The sequence below is a fragment of the Ixodes scapularis genome, unplaced genomic scaffold (assembly GCF_016920785.2).
Source record: "Ixodes scapularis isolate PalLabHiFi unplaced genomic scaffold, ASM1692078v2 PGA_scaffold13__105_contigs__length_92229423, whole genome shotgun sequence".
NCBI classification, from domain to species: Eukaryota; Metazoa; Arthropoda; class Arachnida; order Ixodida; family Ixodidae; genus Ixodes; species Ixodes scapularis.
In genome coordinates this window covers 5596805-5620500 of record NW_024609839.1, presented here as the reverse complement: position 1 = coordinate 5620500, position 23696 = coordinate 5596805, and the positions used below count along the sequence as shown (strand labels likewise).

General features: G+C 45.0%; 2 protein-coding genes and 1 non-coding gene across 3 annotated transcripts; 2 read left to right on the top strand and 1 right to left on the bottom strand.

Annotated features, from left to right (window-relative positions):
- Positions 1 to 7543: 7543 nt before the first annotated feature.
- Positions 7544 to 7625, bottom strand: Trnas-aga. The gene has a single exon. It is a non-coding gene; the product is annotated as a tRNA-Ser (tRNA).
- Positions 7626 to 9115: 1490 nt separating this feature from the next.
- Positions 9116 to 14249, top strand: LOC120841034. The gene is made up of 3 exons (XM_040211865.3): positions 9116 to 9261; positions 12256 to 13931; positions 14072 to 14249. Exons 2-3 carry the CDS (start codon positions 12259 to 12261, stop codon positions 14247 to 14249), a joined length of 1851 nt encoding a protein of 616 aa, XP_040067799.1. The 5' UTR covers positions 9116 to 9261; positions 12256 to 12258.
- A 387-nt stretch (positions 14250 to 14636) lies between these two features.
- Positions 14637 to 23442, top strand: LOC120841011. The gene is made up of 13 exons (XM_042289807.1): positions 14637 to 14715; positions 15371 to 15592; positions 15679 to 15750; positions 16294 to 16377; positions 16619 to 16735; positions 17907 to 18121; positions 19154 to 19313; positions 20320 to 20430; positions 21319 to 21373; positions 21584 to 21638; positions 21848 to 21902; positions 22112 to 22166; positions 23403 to 23442. The coding sequence occupies exons 4-9, from the start codon at positions 16371 to 16373 to the stop codon at positions 21363 to 21365; spliced, it is 657 nt and encodes a 218-aa protein (XP_042145741.1). The 5' UTR covers positions 14637 to 14715; positions 15371 to 15592; positions 15679 to 15750; positions 16294 to 16370; the 3' UTR covers positions 21366 to 21373; positions 21584 to 21638; positions 21848 to 21902; positions 22112 to 22166; positions 23403 to 23442.
- Positions 23443 to 23696: the final 254 nt, after the last annotated feature.

The window sequence follows — 23696 nt, the reverse complement described above, 5'->3', positions numbered from 1 at the left end:
GTACCCATTTCTATATACCAAGAAGCATTCCTGTTTGAACGAGCGTCCAAAAAAGAACTCGGTCTGGCAGTAAATCCGTGGCTTTTGACTTCGCAGGTACGTATAGTGTACCGCAAAATCTCGAGTGAGTGAGCCTCAATGTAGCGAGTGTTCTTTCATTGTGCGCCTCTGAAAGACCCAGGCCAACATCTCGGATGTTTCTCTTGGCCAATAATTACGCACGAGGACGTGTGCGACCACAAGAATGAGAAAACAGCGAAACACGAACCCGAACCCATTGGAAAATTTCATATTAATTCATACAGGAAGTCTTACAAAAAGGCATTTTCTTTATACCTTTTTGTGGGAAGGCAAACAGGAAGCCATTTCTTGTGTACATTTTTGTAAAAGTCACATAGAAAAACATTTCCTGTAAACTTTTTTACTGGACGTCTTATAGGAAGAAACTTCCTTGTTTGCGTTTTATACAGGAAGAATACAGGAAGTATTTCCTATACACTTGCATATAGGAATCCGAAATGTGCAGCTAAATCCTGTATGGCTTCATACGAGAAGACAAACGGGTAATGAATTGTAGTTCTTATAACAGCCATTAAAGACACAATCCTAGTCTCAACAAAACAAGCTCTAGCATATACTCATTTTTATGCACATAGTGCTCAAATTCACTTCGTTTTGAGTAAGCATGCCGGCACTAGAAAAATCCTAAGTATAGAGCGGGTTACTAACGCTGTGACGGGCGATCTTTTTCAAGGATTTTGCAATGTCGTGTTACCGAGTGCCATGTAAAGAAAAGCCGAGACAACAGGAACTAGAACACTGTCGGGTTTATCCTTCGCTCATTCACATAACTCGTCTTCCTTTATTTTTCCCCTACACGCTTCCCAGACCGCGAAGCGCTTTATATGACACCTCCCCCTTTCCAAGCATTATTGCCCGTAGCGGTCTGGTGGGTGTGACACCCTGTCACTCCTTGTTACAGTTGCGGAGGTTTCGGTGCTTCGTTGCCTAACTTTCTGGTTGTGTACATTCGAAGTCGCGGGCTGTTGTTGCCCGATCGTCTGGTTGTCTTCTTCCAAAGACGCGAGCTGGAAATGACGGCTCTTGCGTCTCAATGTTCCTTGACTTGTTACCACCAGGTATAACCGCGGCATTCCCGCCTGGTGGTGTATTCTTCCTTGAGAAGCTGCGCCCGCTTGTATGCACACCTCTGAGTGAGGAGGTATCGTACTGCGATCTCTTGTACGGTGGCGTCGATTGTAGTGCGAGGCTTCTCTTGTTTTTCGTTTTCCGTACTGTTGCCTATACTCGCGTACTTGATGCAACCTAGGCGTCAGTGTATTTGGCGCAGTCGGAACCGTTTAACGTAACTTCCTCCGCATGAGGAGTTCAGCTGGAGAGAGACTTTCTGGGCCTGAGTTGTTCTGCGGGCTAGAAGGGCCTGTGCTACATTGGATGATTTTCTCGGCAGATTTTTGGCTGTTTGCACAGCTCGCTCACTCTCTCAGTCACTTGAGCGTAGTAAGGGCTTCGAGTCACCGATTTGACTCCCCAGCCGTTCGAAAACCGCCGAAAGTCGTTCGACCGAAACGGAGGGCCATTATCTGAGTGTAGTACTTCTGGGCATCCATGTCTCGCGAATATCTGGCTAAACACTTTTGTTATGTGTTCTGTGTTTGTTCGTGAAAGTTCGAGTAGTAGTCGATGACTACTATGTACTTCTTTTCACTGAGCTTGAAAATGTCTGTTCCGAGTTTCTGCCACGGGCGATCGGGTAAAGGAGTCTGAAGCCGAGGCTCTGTGTGTGGTCGTCGATGCTCAATGCATGTCTTACACCGGCTGACGTAGTACTGTATCTGTTGGCTGATTCCGGGCCACCACGCAAAATCTCTTGCTCGTGCTCTGCACAAAACGACGCCCTGATGTCCACAGTGAAGTCGCTCTAATTCTTCTTTTTGGAGGCTCCGTGGGATAACAAGCCTCTAATTGTGCATTAGTAGGCCTTGTGTAGTGCTCTGTTTTGCAGAAGGGCTAGCAAAGGCTAGTGTCCGTAGGAAGCGTTTCTCTCCCCAGCCACTCTTTTTTGCAGTACGCCATTACCCTTGTCGTGCATGGGTCTTTCCTCAGTTCGGACCTAAGTCTGTCCAAAAATGAGAAAGACGCCGAAAGTAGGTCAACCGTGAGCGTTTCATACTCTCGGACTAGCTCTTCTGTAGAGGCTATCGGGTGTTCCATCATTCTGGAAGTAGTGAAAGCGCACAATAAAAACGAATACGAAGACGAAGAGGCAAACAGGACGAGCGCTGACTATCAACTGAATTTCTTATTGGAGAAAATAGAAACAGCAAAATAAAACCAGCAAAAAGCCACAAATACTACAAATGTGACTAGTCATCAATGACTCGGCCACCACACGTGTCAATAAAGTCAACTTCCGTTTTGTGAAGGAAAAGTGAGGGCTGACTGACACACTTATCAGGACATTCCTTCTTTATCATGTAAGCCTCCAGTACCTCCCTCGCCACCTTTTCTTTACCTCTCCCAACGATTGTAGTGCCTTGAAAGTTGGGAATGCAACGGCAATCTCTACAATGTATGTGTAAATGGGCTCCTGTATTTGAACGCAGTGATAAAGCATATTCACGCAACCGTTCATTCAAACACCTTCCCGTCTGGCCTATGAAACCCTTACCGCAGCCCAATGGAATTTTATAGATCACGCCCACCGCACATCACACGTATTTGTTTACGTGCTTCACGGTGCATAGCCGCTTATCTTTGCCTTTTTCTTTTATCCTCGGACATAGTTGAGCCAGTTCACGTGGTGCTGAGAAGACCAGAGGTACCTCGAACCTTTCCGCCACTTTTTTTATATTGTGTTATACCCTGTGTAAATATGGCATCACGTGGGGCCTTGCTCTCTTTTTTGCTTGTCCTTTTGGCTTTTGCCCCTGAACTTCTTCAGAAGTTTCTCAGCCACTGCGAGCATAAGGGAACTTGCATACACAGCGCTTCCAAGTCTCTTGATCTGACGACAGAAGCTGTCGTGCATGGCATTGTGACACGACTTTCCAATTGCCGCCTCTAGACATGACGACGCAATGCTCCGTTTCACCAACTTTGAATGCGCCGAATCATAGGTGAGGATTCCCTTCTGGGTACGCGGTTTGTAACCCCAGCACACGTGTTCCCCTGTGAATTGCATTCGCAAATCTAGAAACTGTAGAGACTGCCCATCCTGGCGTTCAAGGGTGAACTTCAGGCCTCTAGAACTTACTTTAAACAGGCTCATCACATCTTCAACAACTTCACATAGAGTAAGGTTTTCACAGTTTTGCAAAATCACTAAATAATCGTCTACGTACCTAAAGACTTGGTCACAGGTTTGCCTTTCAAGGCATTCTGAATGGCTTGGTCCATACTTGGCCAAAAAAAATATCACAAAGCACTGGGGCAGCACAGCAACCAATGCAGATACCAGCCCTCTGCACGTAATGGCGGCCCTCAAAAAGAATAAATTTCGACTCCAAGTAAACTTTTAAAATTTCCAATAACCGTCAACACTCACACCACAGGCGTTTTGGAAACGAACAACGCCGTTTCTCTCAATACATTCGCCTACAGCCTCAAACAATTCTTGGTGGGGGATAGAGTAATAAAGATCCTCTACGTCAATAGAAAACGCCACGGCATCCCCTGGAACATCCTTCCTAAGAAACTCCACCACTGATTGAGAATTTTTTACCAAAAAGGGGTCACTGATATCTACAGCACTCAAGTGCTTCTGCAAATAAAGGCTAACCTGTTTTTGCCACGATCCCCTCTCCGTGACGATTGCTTGAAACGGAGTATCAGGCTTATGGGTTTTTGCCGAGAAAAAACATCAAGATGCGCGATCTTGCATTTCTGTACGTTTTTTTCCAACGTTGCAAGCTCAAGACCATTGCACAATTTGAGCGCAGCACTTTTGACTTTTTTGGGTTCAAGATGAGACAGCTTAAAGTTCTCCTGAATCGCGTTCCTAGACCTGACTTCCATCATGTCGGTTGGAAGCGCCACGAACCCTCCCTCTTTGTCTGCCTGTTATAGGCTTAGGTTATTGCTCTGGAAAAACGAAACGACTTTGTTTAGTCTGCCCCATTATGTGTCTGGGCCTTTATCGAGCCACACCGCAACAGGAAATCCACACCCTTCACAGCGCATCTCTCCCGCTCTTCAGCTTGCGCCTTGTCAGAAACAGCCCGCGCCTCGGCTGAAAGCTCATGCGGTTTCATGCGGGGTTCTACACTATACTTGTTTCCTTTTTCCGATGTACTTGCGATATCTTTAGAAACGTGAACATCTCTCAGAATTGTCAGACCGCTTTGACTTGTAGTTCCTGGCCGAGTCTTTTTGGGAATCCCAAGTCTCACGCGTTGCCACATGAATTCAGTTACCTGTTTCACCAGTTGAAGCTGGTCCCGATGTTTTCATTGCTCGGTTGTAGGAACGTTGTTGCACAAGCACAGCACCCTAAGGTACTGGATCTGCAGGATTTTGAGATCAGAATGCTGGAGGGAAGTGCGGTTTCTTGATGAGTACGTTAGGGTGCTGTGATTGTGCAACAACGTCCTTACAACCGGGCAACGAAAACACCGGGATCACCTTCAACTGGTGACACAGGTGACTGAATCCATGTGGCAACGCGAGAGACTTGGGATTCCCAAAAAGACTCGGCCAGGAACCACAAGTCAAAGCGGCCTGCGAATTCTGGGAGATGTTCACGTTCCGAAAGATGTCGCAAGTACATTGGAAAAAGGACCCAAGTATAGCTTAGAACCCCGCATGAAACCGCATGAGCTTTTAGCCGAGGTGCGGGCTGTTTCTGACAAGGCGCAAGCTGAAGAGCGGGAGAGATGCGCTTTGGAGGGTGTGGATTGCCTGTTGCGGTATGCCTCGATAAAGGCCCAAACACATAATGGGGGCAGGCTAAACAAAGTCGTTTCGTTTTTCCAGAGCAATAACCTAGGCCTATTACTGGCAGACAAAGTGGGAGGGTTCGTGGCGCTTCAAATAGACATGATGGAAGTCAGGTCTAGGAACGCGATCCAGAAGAATTTTAAGCTGTCTCATCTTGAACCCAAAAAAGTCAAAAGTGCTGCGCTCAAATTGTGCAATGGTCTTGAGCTTGCAACGTTGAAAAAAAACGTACAGAAATGCAAGATCGCGCATCTTGATGTTTTTTTCTCGGCAAAAACCCATAAGCCAGATACGCCGTTTCGAGCAATCGTCAAGGAGAGGGGATCGTGGCACAAACAGGTTAGCCTTTATTTGCAGAAGCACGTGAGCGTTGTAGATATCAGTGACCCCTTTTTGGTAAACAATTCTCATTCAGTGGTGGAGTTTCTTACGAAGGATGCTCCAGGGGATGCCGTGGCGTTTTCTATTGACGTAGAGGATCGTTATTACTCTATCCCCCACCAAGAATTGTTTGAGGCAGTAGGCGAATGTATTGAGAGAAACGGCGTTGTTGGTTTCCAAAACGCTTGTGGTGTGAGTGTTGACGTTTTTTTTTTGGAACTTTTAAAATTTTACTTGGAGTCGACTTTTATTCTTTTTGAGGGCCACCATTACTTGCAGAGGGCTGATATCTGCATTGGTTCCTGTGCTGCCCCAGTGCTTTGTGATATTTTTTTGGCCAAGTATGGACCGAGCCATTGAGAAAGAATTGAAAGGCAAACCTGTGACCGAGTTCTTTAGGTACGTAGACGATTATTTAGTGATTTTGCAAAACTGTGAAAACCTTACTGTATGTGAAGTTGTTGAAGATGTGATGAGCGTGTTTAAAGAAAGCTCTAGAGGCCTGAAGTTCACCCTTGAACGCCAGGATGGGCAGTCTCTACAGTTTCTGGATTTGCGAATGCAATTCACAGGGGAACACGTGTGCTGGGGTTACAAACCGCGTACCCAGAAAAAAATCCTCACCTATGATTCGGCGCATTCAAAGTTGGTGAAGCGGAGCATTGCGTCGTCATGTCTAGAGACGGCAATTGGAAAGTCATGTCACCATGCCATGCACGACAGCCTCTGTAGTCAGGTCAAGAGACTTGGAAGCGCAGGGTATCCAACTTTCCTTATGCTCGCAGTGGCTGAGAAACTTCTGAAGAAGTTCAGGGGCCAAAGCAAAAAAGTCAAGCAAAAAATAGAGCAAGGCCCCACGTGATGCCATACTTACAAAGGGTGTCACACAATATAAAAAAGTGGCGGAAAGGTTCGAGGTACCTCTGGTCTTCTCAGCACCACGTAAACTGGCTGAACTATGTCCGAGGATAAAAGAAAAGGGCAAAGATAAGCGGCATTGCACAGTGAAGCACGTAAACAAATACGTGGAATGTGCGGTTGGCGTGATCTATAAAATTCCATTCGGCTGCGGCAAGGTTTACATAGGCCAGACCGGAAGGTGTTTGAATGAACGGCTGCGTGAACATGCTTTATCACTACGTTCAACAACAGGAGCCCATTTACACATACAATGCAGAGATTGCCGTTGCATTCCCAACTTTCAAGGCACTACAATCGTTGGGAGAGGTAAAGGAAAGGTGGCGAGGGAGGTACTGGAGGCTTACATGATAAAGAAGGAATGTCTTGATAAGTGTGTCATTCAGCCCTCACCTTTCCTTCACAAAAAGGAAGTGGACTTTATTGACACATGTGGTGGCCGTGTCATTGATGACTAGTCATATTTGTTGACTGGTTTGCTGGTTTTATTTAAAGCTTTCACTACTTTCGACATGCATAACCAACTCGCCTGCATCGCCAGATTAGTTTCATCATTCGTAGAGGTTTCCTAGACAGCACATCTGCTGTGTACATGTGCTTGCCCGGTACGTGTGATATCGTAAAGTCGTATTCAAAAATTCGTATTCGCAACCGCGGTAACCGTGGCGTCATCTCGTCTAGACGTTTTGTTGAAAGCAACGGTACCAATAGCTTGTGGTCAGTCTCTAGATGAGACCCATGACCTGCCAAGTAGGTGCGGAAATGTTCGCAAGTCCAAAGGATCGCTAAAGGCCCGTTCACACTCTTGCAACCGAGTGCGGCCGAGAGAGACGAGATCTGTTAAAACTCCTTAAAATTTCTTAGGGCGATGGAACACACTGGCATTCTGGCGCCATCTATGCGTTGACCGTGGAACTGCATTTCACAAGAGCGAAGGTTTTGCGGGACGTCCGACGTCAAAAGTGCGTAATATCTATAAGAAGGGCTCCTTTATACCGTTCACAAAAGTTTTTCGAGCCAAGAAAGAAAGGATAATGCACGAGAGAAATGGAAAATATGCAGGATCGCCAGGATTACACTGCTACCCAAGAAATGGCGCCAGTGTGTCCTCTCGTTGTAAGAGGTTTTAAGCAACCCAGCTTTAAGAGGTCGCAAGAGTGTGAACGGGCATTAAGGCCTCTTTTAGAGGCGAAGCTCCTTAGGGTCTAGCCTTGTCCGTCAGGCGTCCATGCTCACATCGATTGCCATCCCCATCTGTCTTCTTAAAAAAAGAAAAAAATGTTTGCGCAGTCGACAGGATTCGAACCTGTGCGGGGAGACCCCAATGGATTTCTAGTCCATCGCCTTAACCACTCGGCCACGACTGCGGGACGAGTAGGGGGCTCTGAGATGTGGTAGTAACTCAAGAGCTGGGGATGTCATGGATGAAACGTTGCATGTAGCCACTCAACGTCTATACAGAAGAGGGCGCTGCGGTCAAATGCGTATATAATCACGTTAAACTTTGCATGCATTGGCTCAACGTTTATAGACAAGAAAGCGCTGCGGTCAAATGTTCAAATGCGTATATAACCACGTTCCCATACCACGCATTGTCTTTCTGACATGGAAAAAAAATCAGCACCATCAGCACTACCTATGAACAAAATCAGTATCATCAGCACCACCGGAGCTTAGCCCCAATCAACATCATTCACCAAGTGGAGATGTTTCGACTTGCGCATACTTCTGCTCATAGGAGTAAGTGCTTTTGAAGCGTAAGCTACTGGTCACTTGGTGCCGTCCTCGTCCTCCTGGAGTAGCACCGCTCCTAGTCCATACGATGAAGCATCAGTTGAGAGTGTCCGGTGTGCGTTAGGGTTGAAGAACGTGAGTATTGGAGTCTCGCCCAACAATTATTTGTTTCTTTGAAACGCGTTTCCCTGGGCTTCACTCCAGACCCAACTTGCATCCTCTTTCAGGATATCTCGGAGTGGCTTGGTTTCCTCCGCTATGTTCGGTAGAAATTTCCCGAGGTGGTTTACCATCCCCAGGTATGACCCTAGCTCAACCAAGTTAGCGGGAGCTCGTATCTTGGCCATGGCTTCAGTTTTCTTGAGTTCAGTCGCAGTACCCCTTCTGTTTACAATGTGCCCTAGAAACTCGATGCTGCTTTTGCCGAACTCGCAATTGTTTGTGTAAGGTCACCTCCATGGCACTCCGCCGTCATGGAGGTGGCGGAGTGTCAGTTCGAAATTTCGGTTATGTTGGGGCTTGTTTCATACAAAAATTAGAATGTCATTCATGTGAGACACTTTGTCCTGGATTCCTTCGAGGATCCGCAGCATTGCGCGCTTAAAGAATTCTGGCGCTGTTGCTATCCCGAACGGGAGTCGCTTGAACTGGAATCGTTTCACTGCTGTAATGAATGTCGTCAGCTCCCTTGACTCTGGAGCCAGTGATGCCTGTCAATATCCTGCATTCGAATTTAGCTTGCTGAAGACAGTCACTCTTGCGAGTTCGGCCAGGTTTTCGTCCACCGTCGGCATGATGATTCTTTCCCGCACTACCCAGACAACACACAATATCCCCAGGATATCCCTACAAGCTCCCAACCTACTGCTCGGGATATGACATCCCCAGTATGTCCCTAGGAGATTCCTATCGGTGCATCGTCTCACGTACCCACCAGATATTCTAGGGAGATCAAACGAGGATATGAAAAACGTACTTTATTTTCGTATTTGTTTAGACGCACAAAACACGTTAAATAAATACAATTTCAGCAATAATAAACATCTTAATCAATTTATTTTGTAGACCTTTAGCTGGAATAGTGTTTAAGAATTTTACTTTGAAATACGCAACTAGTGCCGGTGTATGAACGCTAGCGTTTTGCCGGTCGCCATCTTTATTGAGAACTCGCGCGCGCGCTGTTTGTTCGTCGTCACCGTGCTCGTCGTCATAGCTTGTTCACTCGTCGTTGGAAGAATTTGCAACTCTAAATAATGAACGACACCCACGGTATGGATCGTATACGTTCTATGCTCACTGTTTTAAATGTCTTGCATGAATTTGGATTTTGCATTTCTTGATGTGCTGTAGCGAGTAAACGGTCGGTACCTCATAGCCTCGCACTGTTTGGTAATTCAGACAATTTATAAAGGCATTTCGGTCCAAACGGGCACTTAAAATCGACCTCTGGGCTTCAGTCTTTGAGTTAGTTGACGAACAGAGACATAATAAGGATTGTGAGGATTGCAATTTGGGCAAAAGGCCGGATTGAGTGTTGACTTTATGCACTGTTTTTCAGTCTTCTAGAATTCATTTGGTGTCATCAAAACTCTTAGTGTCGTGGAAAATGTGTGTTTGGGGCTACAAATTATCAGGAAAAAGTTCGTGCTTCTCGATATCCTATCTTGGTAATGTAAAAAAAAAAAAAAAAAAAGACGCCGAAGGCGTGCTTGGGCTGTGGCTCGCTGTGTGTGCGACAGCCAGCGCGTTGGTCACGCGCATTTTTTTTTTCGTAGTGTCTAGAGCACGACTGGTCGTGGTCTAGAATATCGTCCGACGGCACTCTTGCAGAGCGTTCAAGTGCTGTCCGACGGTACTCCACTCGCGCGTTCAAGTGCCGTCCGAAAGTCTCGTATAAAACAAGTGGTAGGATCTCTGTCTCATAAGCAAGTGGTCCCGGGTTCGTTCCCCAGTGCGGGCCTACTTTTTAGAGCGCAGCTCTTAGGGGCCCGTTTCCAGCCTGAGCGGCGTCGCCGTCGCCGTCGCCGTCGCCGTCGGCGTAACCGCGCGTTGCATGCAACTCAGAGGAGATGCAACAGGTTGCATGCAACCTGACATGCAGCAGGTTGCATGCAACCTGAGATGCAGCAGCTCATAGGAGATGCAACAGGTTGCATGCAGCCTGAGATGCAGCAACTCAGAGGAGATGTAACAGGTTGCATGCAACCTGAGATGCAGCAACTCGATGAAGATGCAACAGGTTGCATGCAACCTGAGATGCAGCAACTCAGAGGAAATGCAACAGGTTGCATGCAACAGGTCATGTGACTCCTCAGGTCACGTGACCCCCCGGTCACGTGACCCTGAGGGGGTCACGTGACCACTCCGAGGTCACGTGACCCCCTCTCCCGAGGTCACGTGAGTTGCCCTCACAAGGGTTTCGTGACCCTGAGGGGGTCACGTGACCACTCCGAGGTCACGTGACCCCCTCCCCCCCGATGGCGTCATCGTCACTGATAACGTCACCGGCATCCGCATCGTCATCGTCATCATCGCTGATAGCGTCATCAGTGACGTCACTTATGACGTCACCGGCATCCGCATCGTCATCGTCATCATCACTGATGACGTCATCGGTATCCGCATCGTCATCGTCACATGAGTGACGTCACTGATGACGTCATCAGTGACGTCACTGATGACGTCATTGGCATCGTCACGTGGCCCCCCAAGGTTACGTGACCCACCCACCCCCCTTACCCTTCCCTCCCCCTCCTCAAGAGCTGCGCTCAAATTCAGCGTTACAGGGAGTTGTAAACGGCTTCCACTTTTTTGTTTTTGTTTTCTCGAAAATTTTATTTTGCCGACGCATTTGGCGATATTTACATTTATTTACGATTAACACAGGAAAAGCGAACGTTGTCGTCGAAACTTCGCTGAACGAAACGGTATGGGGCTTCATTTCCGGAGGTGCATCGGGTACAGCGGAACTTGGTCAGCCGGCAAACCAAATGGGTCAATAGTTTTGTAATTAGCTGCCGCATACTGTCGCCGCGAAGCGGCGTGAACGCAAGCCGGCCGGGGGGGGGGGGAGGGGGGGGGGGAGGAGGGGGAGGGAGGGAGGGAGGGGAGGAGGGAGGAGGAGGAGAGAGGAAGAGTAGGACCGCACCATCCTACTTTTTCGGATGGCACTTGCAATGTAGGCGCGATTGGAGTGCCGTCGGACGGCACTGTAGACACAGCCCTTGTATTTTACCCCTATGAGCATGTGTGATGATATTAATATGGGAAGAAGTTGATGATCGCTTTTTCGTGCTGTGTCGCGGTCTAAACAGTTTAAGAACGCCTCCAATACAGAATGGAAAAAGTTTAGGAACGCCTCCAAAACAGGAGAAAACATAACTATTTCATAAGTATATATGTACAGTCGGGAGCAAAAGTTTGCGGGGCACGGGAGCGCGTGCCGAAATGCATCGCCGCGCCGTGCAACGGCGCCCCACCGAATTAAGAAGTCGCGTTTTGCGCATGCGCGCCCTTCGTGCTGGCAGTCATGTCTCTTTCGCTCATTTCTGTCCGACTCACTCCTGATAACCGGAGTCAGCACCAGGGGCGCAAGTTGCCGTTTCGCTGGCTGTCATGCCTCGTATCCTCTTCAGCTGCCTCGGCTGCCGCGCTTTGTGACGAAGCGCCTGGTCCCATCCCCCCACGGGAGCTCCGTCACAAAGCGCGGCGGCTGAGGAGGCTGAAGCAGACGCGCAGCATGACAGCCAGTAAGCGCTGGCTCGCGCCCCTGGCGCCGACTCGTGTTATCAGGAGTGCGTCAGAAAAAAACGAGCGAAAGAGGCATGATAGCGAGCACGAAAGGCGCGCATGCGCAAAGCGCTGCTTCTTGGTGCGACGGCGCGCCGTCGGACGGCGCGGCGATGCATTTCGGCACGCGCTCCCGTGCCCCGCAAACTTTTGCTCCCGACTGTACATACATACCAGATTCCACGACAGAACATTATCGAAATATGTAGCTGCGCTTTTACGACCGTCTCCAAAGGCTGTTGAAGGCCTTATATAAATCATTGTATCATCCGTGACTTTCAGGTACGTCCTTAGCCAAAAGGTTTGAAAACCAGATAATCTTTGCCCATTGCAGCAGTGCAGCTGCAGTAATCATAGGCTTTATTTCTAGATTTAGAACGAAGCTGCTGCATGTATACATTTCATGTTATTGAGGTGTCTCATGTCGTGTGTGAATATCCAGCCATTAAGGATGTATTTTTGTTTCATTTACAGACAATGCCAAAATCAAAACGTACCCTACGGCGTCATATTTCTAATGCAGTCAGAGATAGTGTCAACTTAGTTACAGCGTCAACTTTTGACAATGAGCTCTCCCTGCAAACAAACCCTGTCCTGTCAAACCCTGTCTTGTCAAACCCTCAGAGAGGTTATCTGAATGCTGCACTCTCCTCCGAGTCGGAGACGTGCTCTGAGCAGGAATCGAGTGAAACAGGCGATCCCTCTTCACAAGACCAACTGGGGTCCATCTCGGATGATTCTTGCATATCCTTTGACTCTAGGGAACAGCAGTTTTCTGCTGACATAAACCACATCACTGAGGAACTGGTGCCAAGCACATCTGTATCAGTGAGTGCTACACAGAAGAATAGTGTTGAGAGCTTCAAAACAATGCTCCAGACATGGGCTATAAGACACAATGTAACTCATGAGTGCTTGACAGATCTTTTGAAGGTTCAGCGCACACACCCTTGCTTTGCAGAGCTGCCAGGGTGCTCTAGAACCCTTCTTCAAACACCTAGAATGTGTATGGGCATTGTGAACATAGGTGGCGGCCAGTACTGTCATTTTGGTCTCGCTACTCAACTTCAGCAAAGCCTTGAGAATGTCCAACACTTTCCCGGAGTTCTGAATTTGCACATCAACATTGATGGACTTCCCTTGAGGAAAAGTACAAAAGAACAGTTTTGGCCAATTCTTTGCCAGGTGGTTAACTGTGGACCAGGCATACCATTTCCAGTTGGTGTGTTCTATGGGCATTCAAAGGCTCTGAAAGCAAATGAATTCCTACAACCACTCGTAGATGACTTAAACGCGGCACTTGACTCCGGCGTGACCATTAGGGATGTGACCGTCCAAGTGAAGCTTACAGCATTAGTGTGTGATGCTCCAGCTAGAGCCTACATCCTACATATCAAAGGTCACTCGGGCTACTCAAGTTGCAGTAGGTGCACTACTGAGGGAGTCTCGCTTGGTAGGATGTGCTTCCCCGAGTTAGACGCCCCTTTAAGAACAAATGACAGTTTCAGGAGCCATGTTGATGAGGGTCATCACACTGGTGTGAGCATACTTGAGAAACTACCAATTGACATGGTAGCACAAGTCCCGCTTGACTACATGCATTTGGTGTGCATTGGTGTCGTGCATAAGCTGATGAGGGTCTGGTTTAAAGGACCAAAAGCCTGTCGGATGGGGTCAAATGTAAAGGATGAGCTCTCCACCAAAAGCGAAGCACTGCGGCATTTTGTTCCATCAGATTTTAGTCGTCGGCCTCGAAGTTTTTGGGATATGGAGATGTGGAAAGCAACGGAATTCAGACTTCTTCTGCTGTACACTGGTCCTGTGATCTTTCCATCCACAGTTCGATCAGACCTTCAGGCAAACTTTATGATTCTCCATTGTGCCATAACAATCCTGGCTTCACCAAGGCTTTCAAAGGAGCTTGTTGATTATGCTGAAAAGCTTCTGCGTTACTTTGTGGAGACCTGCAAGTCACTGTTTGAAACCGAATTTATTTCATACAATGTTCATGGGCTCTTGCACTTGGCAAATGATGTCAGGGCACACGGTCATTTGGACAGGTGGAGTGCCTTTGCATTTGAAAACTACATGCAAAACTTCAAAAAGAGTTTGAGGAAACCAGAAAAGCCACTAGAACAACTCTGCAACAGGCTAGCAGAAAAAAAAAATGCCGTTGCTTTCAAGGACAAGATCCGACCAAGCGAATCAATAAAATTTTCCGGGAAGCATGAAGACTTTCCACTGCCATCACACTGTCGGAGCCCTCAGTACAGAAAAGTCGACATTCCAGGAAGGTTCTGTATTGCAACAAACAAACGAGACAACACATGTACACTTCTGGATGGTGGCATCATAGAGGTTCACAGCATTGCATTTTCATGCTTGTCCAAGAAGCCAGTGCTTGTTGGAAGGAGGTACTCTGTAGTAGAGGATCTGTACACATATCCATGCCGGTCGTCGCTTCTTAATATTTCTCTAGTTTCTTGCCCACACACAGTGTCATCATGGCCCCTACAAGATGTGGCGTTCAAATGTGTTCGACTGCCTCTGGGTGACAAGTTTGCAGTCTACCCACTGTTGCATCTCAATTGAGCTATGTTAGACGAGTTCTGGGATGCTATGTTTGGCTTTGCTGTTACCTTTTCCCAAAGGCCACAGGAGCGACGATGTCGCTGCTGACGTGTCCGATTGGTTAGAGTTGCGCACTGGTAGATGTCTTAAAATGCAACATTTCATCTTTCTCAGAGAAACCATTTATTATCGCAAAGTTTCCCGATGAAGAGAATGGTGTGGCACTCATACATGAGAGCTGGTTAGACGGGGACATCTGCTATTGGCCAAAGGACACCGGAAAGATTCAATCCTTGGTCAAAAACGGTGAGCAGCCGACGTCCGAGTGGCGGCGACTTCGATGCATTCCCATTGGATGGTTTGGTGAGTATTTACTCATAGATTCATAGATTATTCCATTTCCACTTAGTGTTATCAGTCACTGTGAGGCTAACAATTTATTTTATCTTGAATCAAGTCTGTATTAGCACAGATGCCAACTGGATGAATATGTTTCTTATGGGTTTTTTTTGCCGCACCCGTGCACATGCTTTCACGAATGAAGCAATAAACTGTTTTTTTTATAATACTTAAAACAGAGTTTTAATAAGGCAGACTTGTGCCTACAAAATAAAAACAAAACAATTAACCCATACATCCTTTGACGGTGGTGGCACTACGCAGCCACGTGAAGTCCCTTTTGTAACCGCACTGCCTCCTGGCAGATTCGGTCTAGAAAGTTCGGTCCTCAAACATTCTGATCCCCAAGAAATGGTAAGATTTTCGATTTTACTAGAACATTACAGCAATGGGAAGAGGTAAAACGATAGCAGGTTTCAGGATTCGAGCCACGGGCGTGGAAGACGGGTTCATGCTGACTCAGCTGCGCTCGCGTCAACATGTTTGCTGTAGGCACTTTCAATTGGGGGCTTTTCTTGGTACAAGATATATAATGCCAAATTTGAACATGATGTATAACCATTGCATATACTTACGGCCTTTATGGAGCGACATCTAACTGCCATTCAATATTCTTCAGCATCATATGACCATGCACGGAAGAGGCTTCCTGAGGCTGAGGAGTTGTCAGACCTCTACAGTGAGATTGAACAGCCGAAGAGGCGGCGTAGGCGAGCCAGGCGCTATAGCACGGACTCAGACTCTGATGACAGCTACCAGTTTGCTGTATCCTTACCACTGCCATCGCCACCAGCATCTGCCTCGCCGTTGCATCCAAAGCAACGTCCTGATCGTAACACAGGTGACATAATTTTGTAAGCAACCGAAAATTAACCAAGTGTAACAGTTAATAGTCTTTTTTAATCACTGATTTTTTTTTTCTTGTAGAGCTACTAAACCGATCAACTCTATGTGGTACTCAAGACAGGAGCCACAACCAGGTCACAAAGGCCCGTCTAGGTCATTATTGCTTTTTATTTAATCCAAAAAATTGCCCTAGTTAAATGGAGTTGCACGTTGTATATCCTATGATTAATGCAGCACAATATATTGTTATTTTGTTAACCCAACTCGAAACAGAAACACCCATCTTTAAATTCTTTAGCTACCTTTATGCATAAAGATTGTTGCTGACAATGCATCTAACATACTCCAGAGGTCTGTCTTAATTTGAGTCGGCCTATAGTGTCAAGGAGGTTAGTCATTCCCTTGGGAAAGGTATAGAACGCTTCATGTGACGTGTGCTTTTTTCTTTATAGCATGACATTAAATATTAGTTAAAATATTTTCAGTGTGAATGCATCACGGGAGTATATTTAAAATGCATCACACTATAATAAATGGCATTTTGTGGCCTCTGTTGAAAAGGAGGTTGGCAATGTTGCTTCTGCATTTTTCCAATCTTATCAACTTCATTGTATCATGGCATGAATGCTGAGATTCAAGACGTCATGATTTGCTTTAGAAAGGTAAAAAGTTTCTTTTTCTTTGTTTGGCATGTAGATCAGTTCAGGAGACACAAGACTGCCAGATCAGAGTCAGCTCTTCAGTGCAGAGATCCTCAAGCAAGTGACAGCGCCATGCCAAGTATGTATTGGACTGGCCTTATAACCCTTCCGCTGTTGGCCTTCATATTTCGTAGAAATATGCGTTTCTACTGTATTCTGATACAGCAACCAATAGTGTGGCCAGATAGGAATTGGGGATATGATGGAACACAGGTTTAGTAACTGCCGAGGCAAACAGACAGCTGCAACAAAAGAAACTACAGATAGAATTTAAATAGAGCTAACTAAAACTATGGTCATTTTGTTTGTTTTCTTTGCAGGCTGTTCCACAGCAGGAAGTGATTTCAGGGCAGGAACCCCCCATTTTAGTGCTGCAACAGGGTTGGTGCCACTCCAAAATGAGCCTCAGGCAACTCGTTCCGATCATGTCACTCCAAGTAAGCAAAATGAGAACTTGCTGTTGCTGTAGCTCCTTTGTGTTCTGAGGATTTGCAGTCATCTAGGCCATAGCACCATAAAAGTTAAAGATTATTAATTAGTCTATCCCAGCCATGCCCTGCTATATAATATCTTTCTGCTCAGTCAAGGTTTTACAGGTATTGTCTACCCGGCCATGTCCTGCTTTATTAAAGGAGCTGTGCAACAGTTTCAGTGCTTTGCTTAACTAATGTGGAAGTTGGTGTCCCGGCATTTCTGAAGTAAAGAACAAAAAAAAAACGCATTCGCCTGCATGCCCTAGTTTTAATTTTAAAAATGGACAAAGATTGAGGTTTTCGGCGCCTCTCAACTCATTCACTATCTTCCGAGTCAAGTGCACTGTGACGTCAATGGGAAGGCGCGGGGTTCCGGTGAAGCTCTCTTTAGAGCCATCAGTGAGCGGCGAGAACTCATCCGCTTGCTCGTGACCACGTGCTGACGCGCGCAGAGCGAACAATATGGTGAGAGGAGGAAAGTTTCATCACTACCCATCCCGCCATGTCCCCCTCCCCCTCCGGCTTCTGGCGGCTGTTCGCGGTACCAGGTAGAGCCGACGGTTTTGTGGACCTTGGATAGATGGCGCCACTAAAGCTCCATATAATAAAAGTTTTGTCGATGATACGAGGGTTTTGGCGCATTTATATTTATGTTGGAACAACAAGATTTATAGAAAAGTTACCTTTTATCGAGCAGGTATTCGCACAACTTTCTATCTTTCTACAAGATTCCCCATTGACGTCATGCCGCGTGTTTCTCATGGCCGCCTCAAGCGGCTGCAGTTCAGAAACATCTTGATTGTGGTATCAGAATACTTTTACCTTCGAACAAAAGATTCCTTCGTACCAAATTTGCAGCAAAAAGTGGAACTGAGAAAACTGCATTCAAACATTGAACTCTTTTACTTTGTCACTGCCTCACAATCTGTTGAAAATATTTTATATCAACGGAACTATTTGGCACATAGTTATGAAATTTAGTGTACGGGTGTATAATTAGTTTCTAAAACCAAAAACCTCGAAATTTAAAAAGGAATTTTTTCAAAAAAATTTGGAAACTTAGGCTCATGTCCCCTCTTAAGCTTTTCCAGCTCTTCACTGACTTTCAAAAAATTTAAACCCCTCATTGTTACAGATTTTTTCAAGGAGATCTTGCCCCTACTGCACATCATCCAATTCAAGCTGAATGAACATGCACTGAAGTTAGAGTTGCTAACCACCCTGGTCTCGAACAGCAACGACGAGAACATTCTTGTCTCAGGCGAATCCTTTGGGCCCTTCAATGAACTCGCAACGTTTTTAGACTTTGATGCTTCTGTGGCAAGCTCCGAAGAGAAAAAAAAACGGCTGGTGAGTCTACTTATATAACTTAAGTCTGCTCTTCGACTGCTATTGACCATTTACCCTATATAAAGTGAATAGCCACTTGCACTAACCTTCATTTTAACATATTTGTAAGCACTAAAAACATATCTGCACAGTAGGAGCGTTAAACGGGTTAGAGCAGTTTTAATCAATAGGCCAATTATGGTTTTAGTGGCTTTGAGTATACTGCACGTGGCATACAAGTGAACAAAAATGCACCTTGTGCATGAGAATGTTAGCACGAGCTCGTAAAAGATGAGAATATAAAGAAAAGAAGGCATGCTCAATGGGAAATGCCAAGAATGCTCAAGAAGTGCGCTTTCAGAATGCACCATGAGTAGTGGATACATGGCCAACTAGCGGACAATCTTGCTCACTGTATTGATTGTATTTATTTTAGGGTCCAGCTCTATTGATTCATAGCTTTCATTTTGTAAGATTATGCTGAAATAATGTACGTTAACAGCCGACGACCAGACTCGAGGTTCTGCAAGGCAGAAGATCCTCCTCACCATGGGGAAAAAGAAACCGGCAGCAGTGGGCAGGGTAGAAGGGTGGAGAGGAGCAAGCGGGGCAGAAGTGGAAAGCGCGAACTGGTCGTCGGCCTTTAAGCAAGAAAATTATTTTTGAAAGATATTGGGGTGGTTATGCCGGATGTGTAGTCAAGACGGAAGGGCGTTAGTCTCCCATGTTTGCTACTTGGAAGAGACCTTGTGTCCATTCATTCCGCTAGTAGATTGTGCAATCGCTTCATCTTTTGCCTAGCAGCTAACATTGAAGCAGATGGATCGACTACTATTTGTAATGTGAATGCATTGCAGTGTAGCGGAAAAAGCAGTGGTGAACTAGAATACCTTGGGCTTACAATTCAAATAAAGTCAGAAACTGAACTTTTATGGGAAGTAAAACAACCATAGAACTCCTATTTTAGACAATTTTAAACTTATAGCTGAATACTAATATGGGGTGGAATTCCGTAGTTTTTCATGCTGAAATTACATGGTTGTTCAATGTCAGATGGTCTCCTGGGGCAAGTACGGGGGTTCTTCTGGACCTGACATGACAAGGAGAATTCTCGTTGGACTGCTTTCCGACGACATCGCTGTTCAGTACAGCTTCAAGGGGGGTAAAGGCAAGCGCAAGTTTAACGAACTCGCCTGCTGGGAAATCATTAAAGGTAGGCCTTTCAAAACCATCTTTTCCATTGTGTTAGTATGTATATTAACAGTAAGCGTGCACAATATGAATGCCAATTTACCTGCAAATGTGAATGCTTTGTTACGGAAGTGTTACTGTTGTGCTTTTAAGCAGGATTCACACAAGGGACAAGTCCCCACCAACTGTGGGGAATGTGTACCGCTTTACGAAAACGTCGCCCTTTCCTGCACTAGCGTGGTGACATTGGCACTTCTCCGGGGATGGAAGAGCATTTTATTGGGCGGCATGAATGATACCCGCTTGATGATGGAAGTCGTCATGCTTAGTGGTGTTTGGTTAGTTCATCTGACAGCATGACACAGCATGTTCTCTAGGGTGAGAATGGCTGCAGCAAAATCGGTGCTGAGAGGAGCCGACAAATTTGCTTCTCAAGCTCCCCGTTTGGTTTCCCGACACTGTGAGGGAGAGGCTAGATGGGATAGAGCACTGCATATGCTACTGAAGGTAGCAGGGTTGCGCATTCCTTTAATCAAGGGCTTCGCTGACGGATCGACCCTGTTCCTTGCCTTCTCCAACAAAATTTGCAGACATCCATCAGTTCGAGAGAAATGAGCAAGGCAAGCGCTCTTCGTTGGTCGAAGCTGGTCACGTGTGTGAAATTGTCTACTGGTCACGTGTGTGAAATGTCTACTTGAAATTGTCTACTCGACCTGGGTCGTTTTTAACTAAAAATGCGGCAACTGTATTTGCACCAAGATTTAAGTTTAATAAGACTGTGTTTATAAAACATCCACATTATGTTAATATTAGTCTTAACACTGCACATTTAGTAGTAACAAGGGAAAGAGGTTTTTTTTTTCCCGATTCCCCATGCATTCCCAAACGGAGTTCTGTCTAACGTGGCAGTCGCTGAGATGTCGAACTCAAGTTTGCGCTACTCACTTCCTTCAGGGGCATATATGGTGGTGGCTCTGTGGTTCGGAGGTCCCGACGGCTGTTGACTTCATGCTTTCGTATTGTTTCAGAAACTGTTAAAGCGCAGGGTAAGCTTTCTGGTGCCACGGATTATGATGTCGAACAAACAGTTAAGTCATGGTTGGCCCATTCAAAGGAGAGACTGGACAAAGCAGCCAAAAGTATGTTAAAATATATTTTTTGATATTAATAATTATTCAATCAACATATTAAATGTGACAAGCATTTAATACAGCTGTGATATTAATCTGTAAACTCATCTTTCAAACATATTTTTTATGACGGATAGTCTTTGGTTTTATCCAGTTAATTACAAGTTAGATTAATGTAAAATACTATTTGCAGAATTATCAGAATCAATGCTTTTAATGTTTTGTAATGGAAACAACAAGAAAGTAGATCTGCAAGAGTATCAAATCATTCTATTTGTTCTTTAAGTGTTAGCTGTATACTGGAACATGTTTGGAAAATAAGTCTCTCAAGCATAAAGACACTATATCGCTATTGTTAATGAATGAATCCTCAAAGTTTACTGGAATACTGATATGCAGTACTGATTAAAAATTGCAGCCCAGCATTACGTGAAAATGTTTCAAAAATTTGTTTCTGGAAATCATTGTTTTGTTTTTAAGTCACTCGTTTTCCAACTGCAACAAAGACAACTTTTGAACCTCATATTAATCAGTTACTTGACAGGTTAGTTCCAAATGTTTCTGGGAACAAAGGGTACAGGGATAGCCCACTAAAGGTTCCTTTGTCCTTCCTTACTTTAAAGAAGTTGGTATGTCTGTGCCACCAAGCCCGACTGCCTAGCATGTCTTCCGCAAGCAGGTAGCTCCAGAGGTAAGGGATGCTTTTGACAGAAACTGCCAATATTTTTGTTTCTCACGCGAGAGTTCTAGTCACTGTGCAATATGTTTATTTGGAGCCAAACAGTCTCAATGGTTATCTATAAGTTGGCAGGTCTATGGAAACGAAATGATTGATGGAGATTAAGTGTTCGGTGATGTTCTGTTTAAAAGTCCTTTCTTCGCTTACTTTCTTTTCAGATTTTGGTGTTACTTCTTCGCCATTAGCCCAATACAGGAGCAGGTAGCTCCAGAGGTAAGGGATGCTTTTGACAGAAACTGCCAATTTTTTTTTTTGTTTCTCACGCGAGAGTGCTAGTCACTGTGCAATATGTTTATTTGGAGCCAAACAGTCTCAATGGTTATCTATAAGTTGGCAGGTCTATGGAAACGAAATGATTGATGGAGATTAAGTGTTCGGTGATGTTCTGTTTAAAAGTCCTTTCTTCGCTTACTTTCTTTTCAGATTTTGGTGTTACTTCTTCGCCATTAGCCCAATACAGGAGCAGGTAGCTCCAGAGGTAAGGGATGCTTTTGACAGAAACTGCCAATTTTTTTTTTGTTTCTCACGCGAGAGTGCTAGTCACTGTGCAATATGTTTATTTGGAGCCAAACAGTCTCAATGGTTATCTATAAGTTGGCAGGTCTATGGAAACGAAATGATTGATGGAGATTAAGTGTTCGGTGATGTTCTGTTTAAAAGTCCTTTCTTCGCTTACTTTCTTTTCAGATTTTGGTGTTACTTCTTCGCCATTAGCCCAATACAGGAGCAGGTCGCTCCAGAGGTAAGGGATGCTTTTGACAGAAACTGCCAATTTTTTTTTTGTTTCTCACGCGAGAGTGCTAGTCACTGTGCAATATGTTTATTTGGAGCCAAACAGTCTCAATGGTTATCTATAAGTTGGCAGGTCTATGGAAACGAAATGATTGATGGAGATTAAGTGTTCGGTGATGTTCTGTTTAAAAGTCCTTTCTTCGCTTACTTTCTTTTCAGATTTTGGTGTTACTTCTTTGCCATTAGCCCAATACAGGAGCAGGTAGCTCCAGAGGTAAGTCATGCTTTCGACATTGCTGGCGCTTTTTTCCTCTCGTGAGAGCCCGAGTCACTATAACTCAGCAAACGTTAATAGGGAGACACATTTCCCAAGTATATAACAGTATTGAAGATGGTTGCTCCATCGTCAAACTTTTTAATAAGCCAAAAATTTACATTTTGTATATTTGTTTTGTACTGAGTATAGTATTCACAAGCAAAGCTGAAGTATCCTACTCATACTAATAGAGGGGATACTTATGATGCCTCTGCAACCTCCAAACCCTAATGTTTATTAAGGTGGCGATACAGGCGAGTTGTTTCATGGCAAAAACAAGGAACTGCACAAAAACACAAGACAAGTGGAAGAAGTAGACTGGACAAGTGCTGACTGACAACTAAAAGTTTATTGAAAACACAAAAAACACACGAGCAAAAGAAACGACCATGAAAAACACAAAAGCAATCAAACAACCAAAAAAGCATGCAGTAAAAGCAAGCACGATAGACCATCATCAATTAAAGCTTGAAAATTATAGCTCTTTGTTTTTTTGTTTGTGTTTGCTTTTGGATTTTGGATGGTGGTTGCTTTTGCTAGTGTGTTTTGTGTTTTCAGTGAACTTTAGTTGTCAGTCAACGCTTGTTCCGTCTACTTCTTCCACTTATCCTGTGTGTTTTTTGCGCTGTTTCTTGTTTTCCTAATGTTCAGTTGTAAACGCGAAACATTTCTGGTCGAACCCTGTAAATGTCGATCAGTGGGTCGGTCGTACCACATAAAAACAATATAGCAGGCAAAATATTAGGCTATGGTTATTAGGCAAATTATTTGGCTATGGTTATTAGGCAAATTATTTTCCTAAAACTAGCGGGCAAAAAAGAGTCCGTAATCTAAAGGGAAAAGAATTTCACAACACATAGCTTGCATGTAATCCGCGCCAGTTATGGTACGAATACCAAACAGACGACGGGCGCTGTATATTTTTTTTAGAACCAGAGACGCGCTAAATAATTTATACAGATTCCGCAGAGCAGTTGCACGCACTAATAATACCATTGCCCTAGGTCTTAGGCACGTGGCTATCATCTTAGTGTAAGGCATGAATTTGCAATTATTGTACTAAAACTGTAAAATGGTTTGCATTTCAACGAAAATCTAAGCAGCAATTTCGGCAGATGTTTTTTCAAGTGGTTATATTGACATAAAACCAAGTGTGAGGAAATGTCATTAAGAGTTTTTTTTTTTTTTTTTCAGCGACATCTTTGAAGAATTTTTACGCCTAAGACGTTGTTACCAGTCATACGTTTAATAAAGCAACTTGGGAAAGATCGGTGCACTGTCCTGGTATTTCCTTAAAATGTACTACAGTCATCCGAAAAGATTTGTCACGTGGCTCCATAGGATATGCTGAGACCTCCTTAAAATGTCCTCCAGTCATCCATAAAGATCTGTCATGCAGCTCCTTAGGATATGCTGGGACCTCCTTAAAATGTCCCGCAGTCATCCTTAAAGATTTGTCACGTAACACCCTGGGATAAACTCAAAGTG